Source organism: Priapulus caudatus, unplaced genomic scaffold (assembly GCF_000485595.1).
Source record: "Priapulus caudatus unplaced genomic scaffold, Priapulus_caudatus-5.0.1 Scaffold781, whole genome shotgun sequence".
Lineage (NCBI taxonomy): Eukaryota > Metazoa > Priapulida > Priapulimorpha > Priapulimorphida > Priapulidae > Priapulus > Priapulus caudatus.
Genome location: NW_014577842.1, coordinates 83393 through 101287, shown reverse-complemented (window position 1 = coordinate 101287; position 17895 = coordinate 83393). Strand labels below are relative to the sequence as shown.

General features: G+C 43.1%; 1 protein-coding gene across 1 annotated transcript in view; it reads right to left on the bottom strand.

Moving 5' to 3' along the window:
• The window catches only part of LOC106813484 (heat shock 70 kDa protein II-like), a 28086-nt gene that overhangs the window by 6488 nt on the left and 3703 nt on the right, over window positions 1-17895 (bottom strand). The window contains exons 2-8 of the mRNA XM_014817626.1: window positions 10527-10792; window positions 9763-9968; window positions 8347-8499; window positions 6279-6405; window positions 3170-3323; window positions 2401-2629; window positions 1731-2024 (exon numbers count right to left, since the gene is read on the bottom strand). Coding sequence (XP_014673112.1) covers window positions 1731-2024; window positions 2401-2629; window positions 3170-3323; window positions 6279-6405; window positions 8347-8499; window positions 9763-9968; window positions 10527-10731 — 1368 coding nt within the window. The 5' untranslated portion in view covers window positions 10732-10792. The remainder of the gene's footprint in view (window positions 1-1730; window positions 2025-2400; window positions 2630-3169; window positions 3324-6278; window positions 6406-8346; window positions 8500-9762; window positions 9969-10526; window positions 10793-17895) is intronic.

The window sequence follows — 17895 nt, the reverse complement described above, 5'->3', positions numbered from 1 at the left end:
TACATACATACATACATACGAACTCAAATATATATTAGATTAGACTGATTTCTAAATATTGATATTGTGTGCAATGTTATTGTGGATTTTTCCCCGAATGTTCCTATTGTGTCCGATTATTAGTAGTATGAATTAGTAGCACGATTTTACCCAGCGCAGCGGGTACCCGCAGCTAGTCTAATATATATTTGAGTTCGTATGTATGTATGTATCTTCCCTATAGGCGGCCAAACCGCCCAAGCGATCTGGATGCAATTTTCACAGGGCCATCTCTTATACCCGGGCAGTGTTCCTAGATGAAAAAAACCTGTCAAACCGTCAAACTCACCGAAAAATCCGTGAAAAACCCGTCAATTCGTGAAACTTCACAAAATGTCAGCACTCACTGTACAGTGCTGCCACACACAGAAAAATCGATTCCCTCACCTCATCCGGCTGCTGGTATTGTGAAACCGAAACCAATACTAAAACACACCACAACCAGCACCAGTTTCACCAGTTCAGAGGTACTACTCACTCAGCTCAGAGGTTCAGTTTAGATGCTACGATGTCAGAATGCATTGTACCATTCGAAAGCTATGCAGTTTCTGATTCAGTAGGAAAATTTCTTCATTTCAATGTGCATGGCTGCGTGTCTCTATCTATACTATGAGCAGCTAATAATGACAAATTTGTCATTATTAGCTCCTGATACTATATTCCTTTTATTCATGGTACGATCTGACAATGGACAGCTGTACGTGGGGAGCTCAAGAGCTGGAGACGCCAGCAATCTCTACATATTTGCACCAGAGAATAAGACGAAAAACATTCTTTATCAAGAGGCTTTCAAATGAAAAGTCCAACCCATTCCTACATGCTGTTATAATAACTTTTTGTCATTTACACCATATTACTATTATGTCCCAGGGGTTCTAAGTTCGGTTGTGCTGTCATATAAATGTCATACGTAACAGTTTTTCGTTTTTCCCATGCTTATTATCTTATTACACTGATTTCTAAATATTAATATTGTCTGCAATGTTATTGTCGATTTCTACCCAATGTTCCTATTCTGTCCCATTATTAGTACTATGAATTAGTAGCACGATTTTACCCAGCGCAGCGGGTACCCGCTGCTAGTTAGTCATAAGTGTTATCGTAGCATTAACATTAGCATTAACTTTACGATGTTTCTGACAACGGGCCCCTGCAGGACTTGTGCTCTACTTGACATATCAATTCACGCATCGTGAGTACAGTTCCTTGTTTGTTTGTTTTGGTATTTCCGATAATCGATTATTTGTTTTCATAATCGATTATCGAATTTGAGACTATAATCGATCGATTTTCGATTATAATCGATCATCGGGACATCACTAGCTAGAACATTGAATAACGAGAGGTCTGAGAATCAATCAACAAACAAATCAATTATCATGATATCCGTGAATCAATATCCTTGTCTATAGAGCTCTACGCATAAGGAAAGATCAGGTAAAATTTCAGCTAGAGCAGTGAAACCTACACCCCCCTCGATGCCATCACCCCTAAATGTTCACCACAGCGAGAAAACCCAACTCCCCCCTCCCCAACTCCCACTAGGTGAGTTAACCTAGGTCACCTAAATTATTTAAGCTAGGTCACCTCCTAAGTGAGTTAAGCTAGTGAGTTAAGCTATAGTTCACCTCCTAGGTGAGTTAAGCTATTGAGTTAAGCTAGGTCACCTCTCTCCCTCTCTCTCTCCCAGCACTCACGTTGTCGCGCGTCATCGCTCGCTCGCCCTCGTACACCTGGATCAGCACGCCGGGTTGGTTGTCTGAGTACGTCGTGAAGATCTGCGTCTGCTTTGTAGGTATCGTCGTGTTGCGCTTGATCAGCGAGGTCATGACCCCGCCGGCGGTCTCGATGCCGAGCGACAACGGCGTCACGTCGAGCAGCAGCAGGTCCTGCACGGCTTCAGACTTGTCGCCGGACAAGATGGCCGCCTGCACGGACGCGCCGTATGCCACCGCCTCGTCCGGGTTGATGCTCTTGTTCAGCTCCTGCAGGTGGCACCACCAGAGTCATTCGTTCGACTTTTCGTTATCGCGCGTTTTACCATTTGTTCGATTATTTTTTTCGTTCTCGCGCTTTTACCCCGTTTGTTTGTTGATTATTTACGAATGTTATTATTATCATTTAGTGTTTTCGTTATTAGGTATACATTTATTTTGTCCTTGTTATATTTAGTGTACATATGTATACATGTTAGTTTATATGTATACATATATATATATACCAGTATACACACACACATAACATTTACATATGTAATAAAATGACTCATCGTAGCATCACATATATATGTATATATGTATATATACACACACACACACATATAACATTTATACACGTAATCGACTCGTCACACCCCCGCACCTTGCCATTGAAGAAGTCCTGCAGCAGCTTCTGTATCTTCGGGATGCGGGTGCTGCCGCCTACCAGCACGAGTTCGTCCACCTGCCCCTTGTCGAACTTGGCATCACGTAGAGCTTTCTCGACGGGCTCCAGCGTGCCGCGGAACAGGTCGGCGTTGAGTTCCTCGAAGCGCGCTCGCGTCACCGACGTGTAGAAGTCGACTCCGTCAAACAGCGAGTCGATCTCAATGCTGCGGGGAGAAGGGGAGGCTAAGATAAACAACAACAACAACAACAACAGCAACAACAATGATCATGACAGCAACAACAACAACTATCACAACAACAACAACAACTATCACAACAACAATAACTATCACGACAGCAAATGGATCTCAATGCTGCGGGGAGAAGGGGAGGCTACGATAAACAACAACAACAACAACAACAACAACGATCATGCATGATAAACAACGACAACAACAACAACAACAACGATCATGCATGATAAACAACGACAACAACAACAACAACCACAACAACAACAATCACAACAGCGACAAGAACAATGCTGCAGGTAGAATGACGGGAAGACTACGATAAACAACGACAACAACAACGATAACAACAACAACAACAACAACAACAACAACTAGCACGACAGTGACAAGAACAATGCTGCAGGTAGAATGACGGGAAGACTCAGGGGGGGGGAGACGGCGATAAACAACACCAACAGCAATAACAGAGGTGTGCCACTAGGTGGCGCTTGCAGCGGCGGCGGCACAGACCTGGCCTGGGTGCTGGACGACAGAGTGCGCTTGGCACGCTCGCACGCCGTGCGAAGTCGACGGACTGCTCTCTTGTTTGCCGACATGTCCTTCTTGTGTTTGCGCTTGAATTCCTGCATGAAGTGAGCGACCATGCGGTTGTCAAAGTCCTCACCTGCAGGTATAAATAACGAGGCATCTGAGAATCAATCAACAAACAAATTATTAATTAAATAATAACAATAATAAACAATTATCATCTCGTCCTCATCTATCGTAAGGAAAGATCGGCTAAAATTTGAGCTAGAACTAGTGATGGAAATCGGCTGGAATTTCATAATTGAATATCGGTTTCTCTTAACCGATCGATAATCGATTATAATCGGATAATCGGTTAATAATAGCATAGATTAAATTTAATCTTACTTTGTATATACAATTATACATAGCATTCAATATTATCATGTTTCTGATCGATTTCTATCTTATTCTTATCGTGATCAATTCTCATCCAATCAGCAGCCTTGTGACATGAAATTATGAAGTTCCTGTTATCGTGAGTTTAATCGCTCGTAGCTAAAATGTGTTTCTGTCAATGCTACTCTCGTAGCATTAACATCTAATATATATTTGAGTTCGTATGTATGTATGTATGTATGTATGTATGTATGTATGTATGTATGCTATCTTCCTGATAGGCCGGCCAAACCGCGCCAAGCGATCTGGAATGCAATTTTCACAGGGCCATGCTCTTATACCCGGGGGAGTGTTCCTAGATGAAAAAACCTGTCAAACCGTCAAACTCACGTCAAATCCCGTGAAAACCCGTTCAATTCTGTGAATCTTCACACAATGTCAGCATTGACTGTACAGTGCTTGCCACACAGAGAAAAATCGATTCTCACTCACCTCATCGGTTGCTCGTATTGTGAAACCGAAACAATACTAAAACACACCACAACCACCACCAGTTTCACCAGTTCAGAGGTACTACTCCTCAGCTCAGAGGTTCAGTTCAGAACTACGATCTCAGAATGCATTGTACCATTCAAAAGCTATTGCAGTTTCTGATTCAGTAGGGAAATTTCTTCATTTCAATGTGCATGGTTGCGTGTCTCTATCTATACTATGAGCAGCCTAATAATGACAAATTTCTCATTATTAGCCTCTGATACTATATTCCTTTTATTCATGCTACGATCTCACAATGGATAGCTGTACGGTGGGGAGCTCAAGAGTTGGAGACGGCCAGAATCTCTACATATTTGCACCAGAGAATAAGACGAAAAGTCCACCCATTCTACATGCCTTATAATAACTTTTGTCATTTACACCATTATTACTTTATGTCCCATGGGTTCTAAGTTTGGTTGTGCTGTCATATAAATGTCATACGTAACAGTTTTTTCGTTTTTCCATGCTTATTATCTTATACACTTATTTCTGAATATTAATATTGTCTGCAATGTAATTGTCGATTTTTACCCAATGTTCCTATTCTGTCCCATTATTTATAGTACTATGATTAGTAGCACGATTTACCCAGCGCAGCGGGACCCGCGTAGTCTAATATAATTTGAGTTCGTATGTATGTATGTATGTATGTATGTATTATGTATCTTCCCTATAGGCGGCCCAACCGCCCAACGATCTGGATGCAATTTTCACAGGGCCATCTCTTATACCCGGCGGAGTGTTCCTAGCTGAAAAACCTGCCAACCGTCAAACTCACCGAAAAATCCGGTGAAAAACCCGTCAATTCGTCAATCTTCAACACAATGTCAGCACTGACTGTACAGTGCTGCCACACAGAGAAAAATTGATCACTCATTCCATCAGCTGCTTGGTATTGTGAAACCGAAACCAATACTAAAACACACCACAAACCAGCACCAGTTTCACCAGTTCAGAGGTACTACTCACTCAGCTCAGAGGTTCAGTTCAGATGCTACGATGTCAGAATGCATTGCTACCATTCGAAAGCTATATGCAGTTCTGATTCAGTAGGAAAATTTCTTCATTCAATGTGCATGCTCGGTGTCTCTATCTATACTAGAGCAGCCTAATAATGACAAATTTTGCATTATTAGCTCCTGATACTATATTCCTTTTATTCATGTACGATCTGACAATGGACAGCTGTACGTGGGAGCTCAAGAGCTGGAGACGCAGCAATCTCTACGATATTGCACCAGAGAATAAGACGAAAAACATTCTTTATCAAGAGGCTTTCAAAATGAAAAGTCCAACCCACCTACATGCTGTTATAATAACTTTTTCTCATTTACACCATATCTATATTGTCCCAGGGGTTCAAGTTCGGTTGTGCTTCATATAAATGTCATACGTAACAGTTTTTCGTTTTCCCATGCTTATTATCTTATTACATGATTTTAAATATTAATATATCTGTCTGCAATGTTATGTCGATTTTACCCCAATTTTCCTATTCTGTCCCATTATTAGTACTATGAATTAGCTAGCACGATTTTACCCAGCGCAGCGGGTACCCGCAGCTAGTTAGTCATAAGTGTTATCGTAGCATTAACATTAGCATTAACTTTACGATGTTTCTGACAACGCGGCCCCTGCAGGACTTCTGTCTACTTGACATATCAATTCACGCATTTGTGATACAGTCTTGTTTGTTTGTTTTGGTATTTCCGATAATCGATTATTTGTTTTCATAATCGGATTATCGAATTGAGACTATAAATCGATCGATTTTCGATTATAATCGATCATCGCGGACATCACTAGCTAGAACATTGAATAACGAGAGGTCTGAGAATCAATCAACAAACAATCAATTATCATGATATCCGTGAAATCAATATCCTTGTCTATAGAGCTCTACGCTAAGGAAAGATCAGGTAAAATTTCAGCTAGAGCAGTTGAAACCTACACCCCCCTCGATGCCACCACCCCTAAATGTTCACCACAGCGAGAAAACCCAACTCCCCCCTCCCAACTCCCACTAGGGTGAGTTAACCTAGGTCACCTAAATTATTTAAGCTAGGTCACCTCCTAAGTGAGTTAAGCTAGGTCACCTCCTAAGTGAGTTAAGCTAGGTCACCTCCTAGGTGAGTTAAGCTATAGTGAGTTAAGCTAGTGAGGAAAGCTAGGTCACCTCCTAAGTGAGTGTCTCCAGCAGTCGACTTGACTTCAAAGATGCCCTCCTCGATAGACAGGATGGAGACGTCGAAAGTTCCGCCGCCGAGATCAAAGATAAGAACGTTCTTCTCGCCTTGTCTCACCTGCAAAGTTCCATAGAAACGCTCGCATCAGACAAGAGAACGTTCCTCCGTCGCCGAGGTCAAACATAAGAACGTATTTCATCCCGCGTTGTACCAGTATTGTCAGAAGACCCACACTGGGAGATTAGAGACGGTGCAACGGGATCATGCTATGTATATATATATATATTATTTATTGGCTATATTTGAACCGAACTGAATAGATTGCTGCAGCAGCAACCAAGAGTTGCTGTGAGCCCTAACACTTACACTGTAGATAGCCCCACGCATGCACACACTCACCAATGAACCCCCCTCCCAAACCCCACCGACACATGCACCCATACATCCCCCCACCACCAATACACACATCCATACATCCCCCCCCACTGCCTGTATAAAGAACTGATGGTGGGTCTAAGTATAATGTTACATGCAGGGAAGACCAACAATGAGCATCGAGGGGCAAGGCGATGATCGCACGATGAGCACGCACGCTATCGCGCTGCGAATCGCAGTAATTGTGCATCGCAACCTGGCAATACTGCAGCGTTTTCTACGTTAGTCCAACCTTCTTCTCACTCACTAGTAGCGTAGTGTGGCAGAAAGATTCGCAGGTGGGGAACCTGACAGGGGCCACGACGTGAACGCTCCTTCCGTGGCCCCGGTTAATCCAGCCAAACCCAAACTACAGAGACTCCCCGACTTACGAACATTCGAGTTACGAACTTTCGATGATACGAACAATTTGCCCTAAAGTCCATTAGTGTATAATGTCAATATTGGTGAATAAAAACACACAATCGCCCCCCTGATTTTTACTTTCGCCAACTCCTGTGTTCACGTATATGTTTACACTATGTACACTTCTAGGTTACTCGATGTTCACGCTTACATATACTACACTACTGTACAACACTGTATACGTACGTGCATATGTTCGACTTACGAACAAATCGACTTAGGAACGACCGCTCAAAACCGAACATGTTCGTAAGTCGGGGCGTGTCTGCACACTGCGAGGAAACGCGAAGCCGAAATCCGAACGACAGCCGACGCCGCCAGACACGGCATTTCGGGGAAAACAAGAGGCGGTAGCAGCAGCGACGGCGGCGACTATTCCGTTTATACACAATCTCCTCATCGCGAACGCCGGCAGAGGCACCGCACCACACCCGCCCAACCCGACGCGGCATTTCAACACCGCAGCCGGGCACCCGGGCGCTGCACAAGAAAGCAGCGTGCACGCAGCGTGCGCGTACGGCTCAGCCCGCACAACTACTATCATCTCATCATAAACATTCTCGTCATATATCTTCTCATCCTGCATTTGAGAGTATTCCTTGAACTAACTCCTGATGTGCAGTGTTCAGCACGTCGTGATATAAACACTTTCAGGATAAAACCGGCTAAGCACCACAAGACTACAATGACGGCATCGCTACTTCTCAAAATTCAAGAAATTGCTCAAAATTGATGTGTCCGCAAAAGACAAAAAGAGAAAGAAGGGGGAGTCACACACCCACCCACCAACATCCACCCACCCACCAACGCACACGCACCCACCAACACACCTGTAACCCACCCACCCACCAACGCACGCGCACCACCAACACACACGCACCCACCAACCAACCAACCAACACCCACCCACCCACCAACACACACGCACCCACCAACCCACCCACCAACACACACCCACCAACACGCACCCACCAACTAACACACACGCACCCACCAACACACACGCACCCACCAACACACCAACACCCACCCACCAACATCCACCCACCCACCCACCAACACACACGCACCTTCTTGTCGACACCGTAGGCAATGGCGGCGTACGTCGGTTCACACCAACATGCACGCACGCGCACGCACACACACACACCCACCAACACCCACCCACCAACACACATGCACCCACCAACACCCACCCACTAACCAACAAACACGCACCTTCTTGTCGAGACCGTAGGCGATGGCGGCGGCCGTCGGCTCGTTGATGATGCGGAGGACGTTGAGTCCGGCGATGACCCCTGCATCTTTCGTTGCCTGCCGCTGCGAGTCATTGAAGTACGCCGGCACCGTGACGACAGCATCCGTCACGCTCTACAGCGAGAAAGAAGCGAGTGTCAGATGATAGATGATAGAGAGACTGCAGCAAGAAAGAAGAGTATGTTAGATGATAGATACTAAGAGAGACTGCAGCAAGAAAGAAGAGTATGTTAGATGATAGAGACTAAGAGAGACTGCAGCAAGAAAGAAGAGTATGTTAGATGATAGAGACTAAGAGAGACTGCAGCAAGAAAGAAGAGTATGTTAGATGATAGAGGCTAAGAGAGACTGCAGCAAGAAAGAAGAGTGTGTTAGATGATAGATGATAGATACTGCAGCAAGAAAGAAGCCAGATGTCCTCCACATCTTTGCGAGAAACCTCATAGCTTTGGCAGGAAATGCCACGATGAAACAATCGGACAACTCTTACCCTGCTTAGGAGCGCCTTTCCCCCTCTGTAAACAAACGAACGCCTCTCGCCCAATCGAGGAGCTCCTTTCCCCCTCTGTAAACAACCGAACGCCTCTCGCGACTCTCGCCCAATCGAGGAGCTCCTTCCCCCCTCTGTAAACAAACGAACGTCTCTTGTCCAATCGAGGAGTGCCTTCCCCACTGCGCAAACAAATGAACATCTCTCACCTTGCCCAGGAGCTCCTCTTCCCCCCTGCGTAAACAAATGAACGTCTCTCACCTTGCCCAGGAGCTCCTCTTCCCCCCTGCGTAAACCAAAGAACGTCCCTCACCTTGCCCAGGAACTCCTCTTACACCCTATGTAAACAACTGAACGCCTCTCGCTCAATCGAGGAGCGCCTTTCCCCCTCTGTAAACAACTGAACGCCTCTCGCTCAATCAAGGAGCACGTGCGACTCTCTGTAAAGAAACGAACGCCTCTCACTCAATCGAGGAGCTCCTTTCCCCCTCTGTAAACAACTGAACGCCTCTCGCCCAATCGAGGCGTGCCTTCCCCCCTGCATAAACAAACGAACGTCTCTCACCCTGCCTAGGAACTCCTCTTCCCCCCTCTGTAAACAAACGAACGTCTCTCGCTCAATCAAGGAGCACCTTTCCCCCTCTGTAAACAACCGAACGCCTCTCCCGACTCTCGCCCAATCGAGGAGCACGTTCGCCCCTCTGTAAACAAACGAACGCCTCTCGCCCAATCGAGGAGCTCCTTTCCCCTTCTGTAAACAACCGAACGCCTCTCGTCCAATCAAGAAGCTCCTTTCCCCCTCTGTAAACAACCGAACGCCTCTCACAACTCTCGTCCAATCGAGGAGCTCCTCTTCCCCTCTCCGTAAACAAACGAACGTCTCTCACCTTGCCGAGGAAGGCCTCGGCGGTCTCGCGCATCTTCGTCAGAACCATCGAGGAGATCTCCTCGGCATAGAACGTCTTCGTCTCGCCCTTGTAATCGACACGCACCCGCGGCTTTCCCGCGTCGCTCACCACCTGGAAAGGCCACATCTTCATGTCCATCTGCACGGTCGGGTCGTCGAATCGCCGGCCGATGAGACGCTTCGCATCTGCAACGGTCGACAACGGGGAGACGTCGGCAAAGCGATCGAGAGAATTGGGTACGAAGAACCGACTGAACCAATCTCCATGGTCTCGCTTTCGCTCTCTCTCTCGGTCGCTCTCTCTCGGTCGCTCTCTCTCGCTCTCTCTCTCCCCCACCACGACCTCCCCCCCACAACCTCTTCCCACCATGACCTCCCTCCCCTCCCCCAACCTCTTCCCACCCCGACCTCCACCTACTCGACCTTTCCCACCATGACCTCCCCCCCCACGACCTCCCCTCACCACGACCTCTCCCCCACCACGACCTCTCCCACCACGACCTTCCCCCACCACGACCTCGCCCTTACCACGACCTCCCCCCAACACGATTTCCCCTTACCACAACTCCCCACCACGACCTCCCCCCACCACAACCTTCCCCCACCACAACCTCCCCCCAACCACGACCTCTCCCCACCACGACCTCCCCTCACCACAACCTTCCCCACCACGACCTCCCCCCCACCACCACCACGACCCCCCACCCACCACCACGACCTCTCGTCTGGCGGCGGGCGACTCACCGAACACGGTGTTGTTGGGGTTGAGCGCCACCTGGTTCTTGGCGGCGTCGCCGATCAATCGCTCGGTGTCGGTGAACGCGACGTAGCTGGGCGTCGTCCGATTTCCCTGATCGTTGGCGATGATCTCCACCTTGCCGTGCTGGAATACGCCCACGCACGAGTAGGTCGTTCCAAGGTCAATGCCGATGCCCGGTGCCTTAGCCATTCTGTCGCTGCTCGTGCTGTCGTTGTTTTTTTATTTTACTAATTTACGTTTCGTTCCAGACCTACAAATGTGTAATTGGAAAAAAAAACATGAGAAAAACTCATGAGAAAAGCGGCTTTCAGTTATATGCTTAGCATCGTTATCTTTATCGTCTTCTCTATCTTGTTATAGAGTATTACGCATTCTGCATGCAATGTCTCTGTGCTATCGCTAAGTACTCTCATTTTTCTTGATTGTATACAGTTTCCGACTAATTACTATTCTACTACAAATTTATACTCTTTATGGTCAAATCTATGTTGTAGAAGAGAATTAAAGCCCATAAGGAATACTTAGTATTTCCCTTGATTTGCAGTTACAAAGTGAAACCACCTTTATAAAATAGTCCCATGTATAATAATTGTTGACATTTTTTTTTTACTTTTGAAATTTCCACCGAGTATCAGTTATGAAGTAAAACCACCACCTCTATAGAACAAACATAGAACATAGAACTCTATAGAACAAACACCTATCAATGAAAGAAACTTTTGCGATTTCTTTTGGGTGGCCCATATGCACTAGTTTGACTGTATCTAGGGACTTTAGAGTAGTTACAGGCTTTGATCACATGCCGTGCCTGAACAGGGGTAGAAATTGGTTTGAAAACTTACAGGCCAGCCGGACCTGTAGGTATTAGGGATTGTACAGACCCGCCAAGCAAATTACAGGCCCGCATCATTCCCCGGCTACCGCATTATTTAAAAAAAATCTAAAAGACTGAAATTTTAAATTTTTATAATAGTTTATTTACAGTAATACAAAAAACATATTCAGTGACTACTAGTGAGCGATACTGTGGTGACTTTTCATCCTCGCTGGCGTTCCGGGGACGGTTTTTCATGCTGGGGGTGGATTTTAATTCTACGGGCCCGTCGGGCTTGCTAGTATTAGAAATGTCAGGCCCAAGCCAGCGTGTGGTGGAAAACGAAGGAAGCAACACACACGGCAAACCATTCGCACTCCGTACATAAATTACTGAGGCTGGCGTCCGCTAGCGCAAACATGTGGCAACATCGCTCCTCACTCAAGGTCACGGGAACAGCGACTCTGAACTCTTGGAACGTTTACCTCCCGATTCTAGAACCGCATAGCGTGTGTGCGTGTGCACAGGGGGAGGGGGCAGCTCCACTCCGAAGATAAGACGAGGCCGTGCGACGTTAGAGCAAAAATGAAAAGCGAATATAATTCTATAAAATGCAGAGAATGCAGAAAAGCAACAAAATTCGACCTAATCCTACGCAATCCAACGCTCTTTTTACTACAGGGACTTTTCGCAAAACAGTTTTCTAACGTCCCTATTTGGTAAATCCTGCCCCACCTACTCCTAGCTAAAAAATTTCCCCTCACCTACCCATTTAAAATCTTGGCTAACCCAACTAGAATTGCCCCCACCCACCATCACCTATTAATGTTACCTCACTTACCAATAATTAGATATTTTGCCTCGCCCAATCCATACTAGAAATTTTGCCCCACCCAGCCCCAACTAGAAATTTGCTCAGGGGCAATGACTAAGCAACTTCTACATCACTTTATCTATGCAAATAACGGCCATACATTAACCCTCTTGGATCTTGTACTCGGCTCTACATGGAACTTCCCATCCCTTCAACCCAGCCTACTGAGTGTTACACGCCAATGATTCCACTGATGATAAAACGACACGTGATACCAACACAGCATCTGCTAACGGGAGAAATGCTGTGAGACTTCAAAAATAACACGCTATGACTAAACGTCTGAAGATTCCAGGCATGGCCACGTATATATACAGGAGATGCATTATATATATAATATGATAAATCGTGTATATATATCTTATTATATATATATATATATATATATACACGATTTATCATTATTGACTCATATCACTTTGTGTTGCTTATTTACTTGAAAATCAAGAAGAAATAACAAATTGAATTCTCGCAGCAAAGTGATCGACTAACGATGCAGATAGTGGTGTGAGCAGCTATTACGCGCACAGACGACACACGCACACGTGCACGCACGCGACACACGCAGCACGCACGCACACACGTTGCAGTGAGAAAGCACAGTAACCTTGCACCATAAAACGCAGTTTGCAACGACTTTTCTTGCTGTCTGTGGTAGCATGTCCTGCCCCACTGTATTAGCAACGCACGCTGCACACATAGCCACGACGCATGTTAATAGGTGTAGGCCTAAAGCCCACACTACCTATATAGTACTATATGAGTCAAAATATGCTAAGCGGGCACGGCAAGAGAGTACAGCAGAGGCTGGGCGAGGCAGATATATAAAACACGTGTTTTTATTCACACAGAACTTGAAAGTTAACCTTTATGGACGCAACATGTCACGATAAAACAATGAAAATATAGTTGACAGAAAGTAAACGCTGAAAAATTTGGCATTTTCAAGTTCGGAACTCTGTGCTTGCGTACATCATTTATGATGGACATTTTTTCATCTTTTATTGTTCATTAACCCATTATTAATTACTCATTTCTAATACTCAACACTATTCATACAAGTGCGCAGGTAATGCCAATTTTATGAAAGAGGAAGAACGCATCTTGTCGCAAGAAACATAAACATGAAAAATTTTACATTCGTACAAACACATCCAGCCATACTTGGCCAAGGGCTACTTGGTTCGGAAGAAACTATTTACTGAAGCATTGGCACATACACCAATTGGATATGAAATATGTTGTATGTAATTACTAATTAGTATTCACATTTATACAGTGTAGCCTTTACAATGAGGTTTAAGGTACAGTAAAGCATTACGCTTAAAAGACATTACAGGCCCAAGTTTAGCGAAAAAAAAAAAAACTTGCATTACATTAGTTTGAGGAGACAAATTTTCAAAATCACAAATATATTCATGAATATTCATGCATTTCTAGTAAAGCCATTATCAGTTCTTTTCAAATTCTTATTTAAATAAAAGATTATTTTCTTTTAAAATTGTGGCGCAAGATGATTTCACTTAATGCCATTATTCAAATAAAATTTTCAAAAACTTGCGTACATTAGTTCAATACATAGACATATTTTCAAATTATCACAAAATCATCAGTTCTGAGAGGATGTACAGTCATATACAGTAAAAACACGCGTATAAGACAACTAGATTTTAAGAACATGTTAGGGCTAAAATTTCCCGATTTAGACCCCTTTACATAAGAACCTGTTTTAGGCTAAGATTTTAAATTAGGTTCTTAATTATTTCCATTTTTTTCCATTTTTTTTTCTCCTCCCATTTTTGGCATGTTGTTTTATTTCCTTGGATACATACTGTATAATACAGTATGGTAAGCAGCTGAAAAACTTACACTGCTAGCCCATCATGGGTATTAATTAGCAAAAATTGCAGTCCTTGTAAGAAAATTTTAACACAATTTGAATCAAGTTATAAGCTTATATACATGATTAAAAGTTAGAACAATTAAGAACCTATTTAGACTGCTTTTGAGCCTAATTTTTCAGTAAGAACCATTTATTAAGAACCTATTGAGAGCTAACTTGAAAAAAATCTATGTTCTTATACGCGGATTTTGACTGTATGGCATATATTTCACTTTAACAATATATAGAATACTTCTACATGGCCTACATACCTACTACTATAAGCAGTGCTCGAAATAAGAAAAAAAATGTGGTTGTCCTGCGGACAACCCAGGCATCAAATCGGGTTGTCCGCAACAATTTCTGGTTGTCCCAAAAAAATATCCAAATCTCCTATTTTCATCACATAATAATATGGTCAGAAAACACCCAAAAACAGTGTTGTAGCGCAGGATTTTTTAACAAGGGGGGCCAAAAACAGCCAGCACTGCGGACAATAGTGGATGACTTAATATTTTTAATGGCTCCTCACCTCCCTCTCCACACCCTACGGCTCCTCTACCTTGCTGCAATCTTTGTTTTGGGTGCCATGCGAAAAGGCGACATTTTTGTTCATTGTTCTCTGCTCCCAAGATATGTAATTGTTCAGTGGCGGATCTAGGATCTAGGATCTTTCGGGGGGGTGAAAACAAGCGGGGGTATGGGGGTTCTCCGCCCACAAAATTTTGAAAATGTAGATGGCAGGAGATGGTATTTGGCGGCACTTTTGAGTACATGTACAGCCTTCATTCTGCCTACGCCATTCTCTTTTTTAAACTTCGGATAAACATGAAATCCCCACTGTTGTTTGTTTTGCATGGGCAAGGCCATGGGAAAATTCAAAATAATAATGGAATAAAAATACCAAATGTAGGGGTGAACTTGCTGGTTTGCTGGTTCCAAATCGACTTCACCTCTCATAAATCAGAAAACTGACATTACCAGTGTTGGAAATAGCAGCTAGTATGCGTCGGCTTTCCCACACCATCAGATTAATGGCGGCGGCCAGGCTATAAGTGCTCTTGGAGAACCCCTGAGAAAAACATAAATAAAGTGCTTTTTTCGTCACCTTTTTTACTTGGTTGTCCACCGGACAATGTCTCAGACTGGTTAGGTTGTCCGGCGCAAATTCTGGTTGTCTCGGACAACCGGACAACGCTTATTTCGAGCACTGATAAGGCTATAATAATCAGCAGTGTTAGTATCCTTACTATAAAGAGGCTAATCTTGTGTGTGTGTGTGTGTGTGTGTGTGTTTGTTTGACCTCGCTTTTCTCCGTGATTTTTCACTCAATCGAACTGAAGATATATTCAGAATCACCACGTCTTGCAGATGCATAGTTCTGGCTGAGACGAAAATTTTAAAAAGTTAAAAAGTAAAAAAAAATATTGTATTAAGTCAAAATTCAATCATCACGTACGTTGGAATTATTGCGCGTCTCTTGACCGCCACCGTAGCGTAGTCTTTTTCATAACCCGAGATTCCGGGTTCGAATCTTAGCTGGGGAAAAAAAATTTCTCCTTCACTTTTTGACTCTTTAGTATGTACTTCTGCTACTTCAGTGTTAATTTCAAAATTCTAAAAATTAATTTTACATTAATTAAAAAAAAATTTTTTACTATTTTTTTTACTATTATTACCAGAAATCCGTCAAAAATCGGACATTCCAAAACGGCCCATGAAAACGACGCCGGTTCAAATGGCCATATTTCGGCCAAAATACCTTATTACTTACTAATTTGGCTCAATCGATTGCCGACACTTTTATCCTTGATTGGAATCCGCTGTGGACGATTTAGACTATAGCGTACGTCATAAAATTCGTACGTTATCTAACTTGACAGACAGCGATTGTGATAACAGTCCGCCATGTTTACATCTCCTTCGACTCAAATAGGTCACTCGGAATTCCTCGAATAACAGCTATCACGTGATCGTGGCTAGCCAATAATAGTGATTGGGCGATCGTGGCCGGAAATATGGGGGCGTCTTGCGTACGTCATTTCTTGACAGACTTGACCAACCAATATTTTAAACACGTGTATGTTGGCTAGCAATGAATAAAATAGTGAAAGAACACGTTTAATGGGTAACTGTTTTATTTCTTTATCATCAGCAACTTACAGATTACATTTAAATAAATGATCAGAGCCAAGCCAGAGGAAGCTTCTGATCAACATTTATTGACGAATACAATGACGTACGCAAGGCAAAGTTTGATAACGATTTTTAATATGATAATTAAATTCACCTAAGAATTTAGTCGGACACATTTTTAGATAGTGTTTTTAATATATATTTAGAATCTATGACATGGGAGTCCTCAGATACTTGGTGTAAAAGGATACATCCATTCCATTGGAGTTCGTCAGCCCATGTTACAAAATGCGCCAAAAATTGACAATGAAAAATTGTTTCCCCATTTTTTTCTCCCTTTATTGTTAATGGATTGGGCTGAAACTTTCTGTGTTATATAACTGAAATGTGTAGAGTCTCATAAAACAATGAAAATAAATATTCAGGGAGAATATAAGGAAAATAAATAATTATTTCATAATTACAAGGGGTTTTAATCTGCCACGTTGAAAATAACACCTTAGCATATTTTGACTCACATAGTTATATATATATATATATATACACGATTTATCATTATTGACTCATATCACTTTGTGTTGCTTATTTACTTGAAAATCAAGAAGAAATAACATAATTGAATTCGGGCAGCAATGATCGACTAACGTGCAGAATAGTGGGTGTGAGCACATATTCACGCGCACAGACACACACGCACACGTGCACGCACACACACACACAAGCACGCACGCACACACGTGCAGTGAGAAAGCACAGTAACCTTGCCATAAAACCAGTTTGCAAGATTTTCTTGCTGTCTGTAGCATGTCTGCCCACCTGTATTAGCACGCACGCACACATGCACGCACGCATGTATAATAGGTGTAGGCCTAAGCCCAACACTACCTATATAGTACTATATGAGTCAAAATATGCTAAGGGGCACCCAAAGAGTAACTGCTTAAAAAGAGGCTGCGAGACAGATATATAAAACACGTTGTTTTTATTCAAACACAGAATGAAGACTTCATGAATGAAGACTTGATGAACCAACATGTCACGATAAAACAATAAAAATATAGTTGACAGAAAGTAAACCTGAAAAATTTGCATTTCAAGTTCCGAACTTGGTGCTTGCGTACATCATTTTTGACGGACATTTTTTCATCTGTTATTGTCAATTAACCAGTTATTATTACTATTTCTATACTCAACACTATTCATATAAGTGCAGGTAATGCCAATTTATGAAAGAGGAAGAACCATTTGTCCAAAAACATAAACATAAAAAATTTACATTCCGTCAAACACTCCAGCCATACTTGGCCAAGGCTACTTGGTTCGAAGAAAAGTATTTTACTGAACATTGCAATACACCACTTGGATATAAATTGTTGTTGGTAAGTACGCATTTATACAGTGTAGCCATTTACCAATGAGGTTTAAGGTAAGTAAAATTCACCTAAAAGACATACGAGGCCCAAGTTTACAAAAAACTTGCATACATTAGTTTGACGGACAAATTTTCAAAAATCACAAAATATCATGAATATCATCATTTCTAGTAAAGCCATTATCAGTTCTTCAAATTCTTATTAAATAAAAGATTATTTCTCTTTAAAATGTGGCCAAGATGATTTCACTTGAATGCCATTATTCAAATAAAAT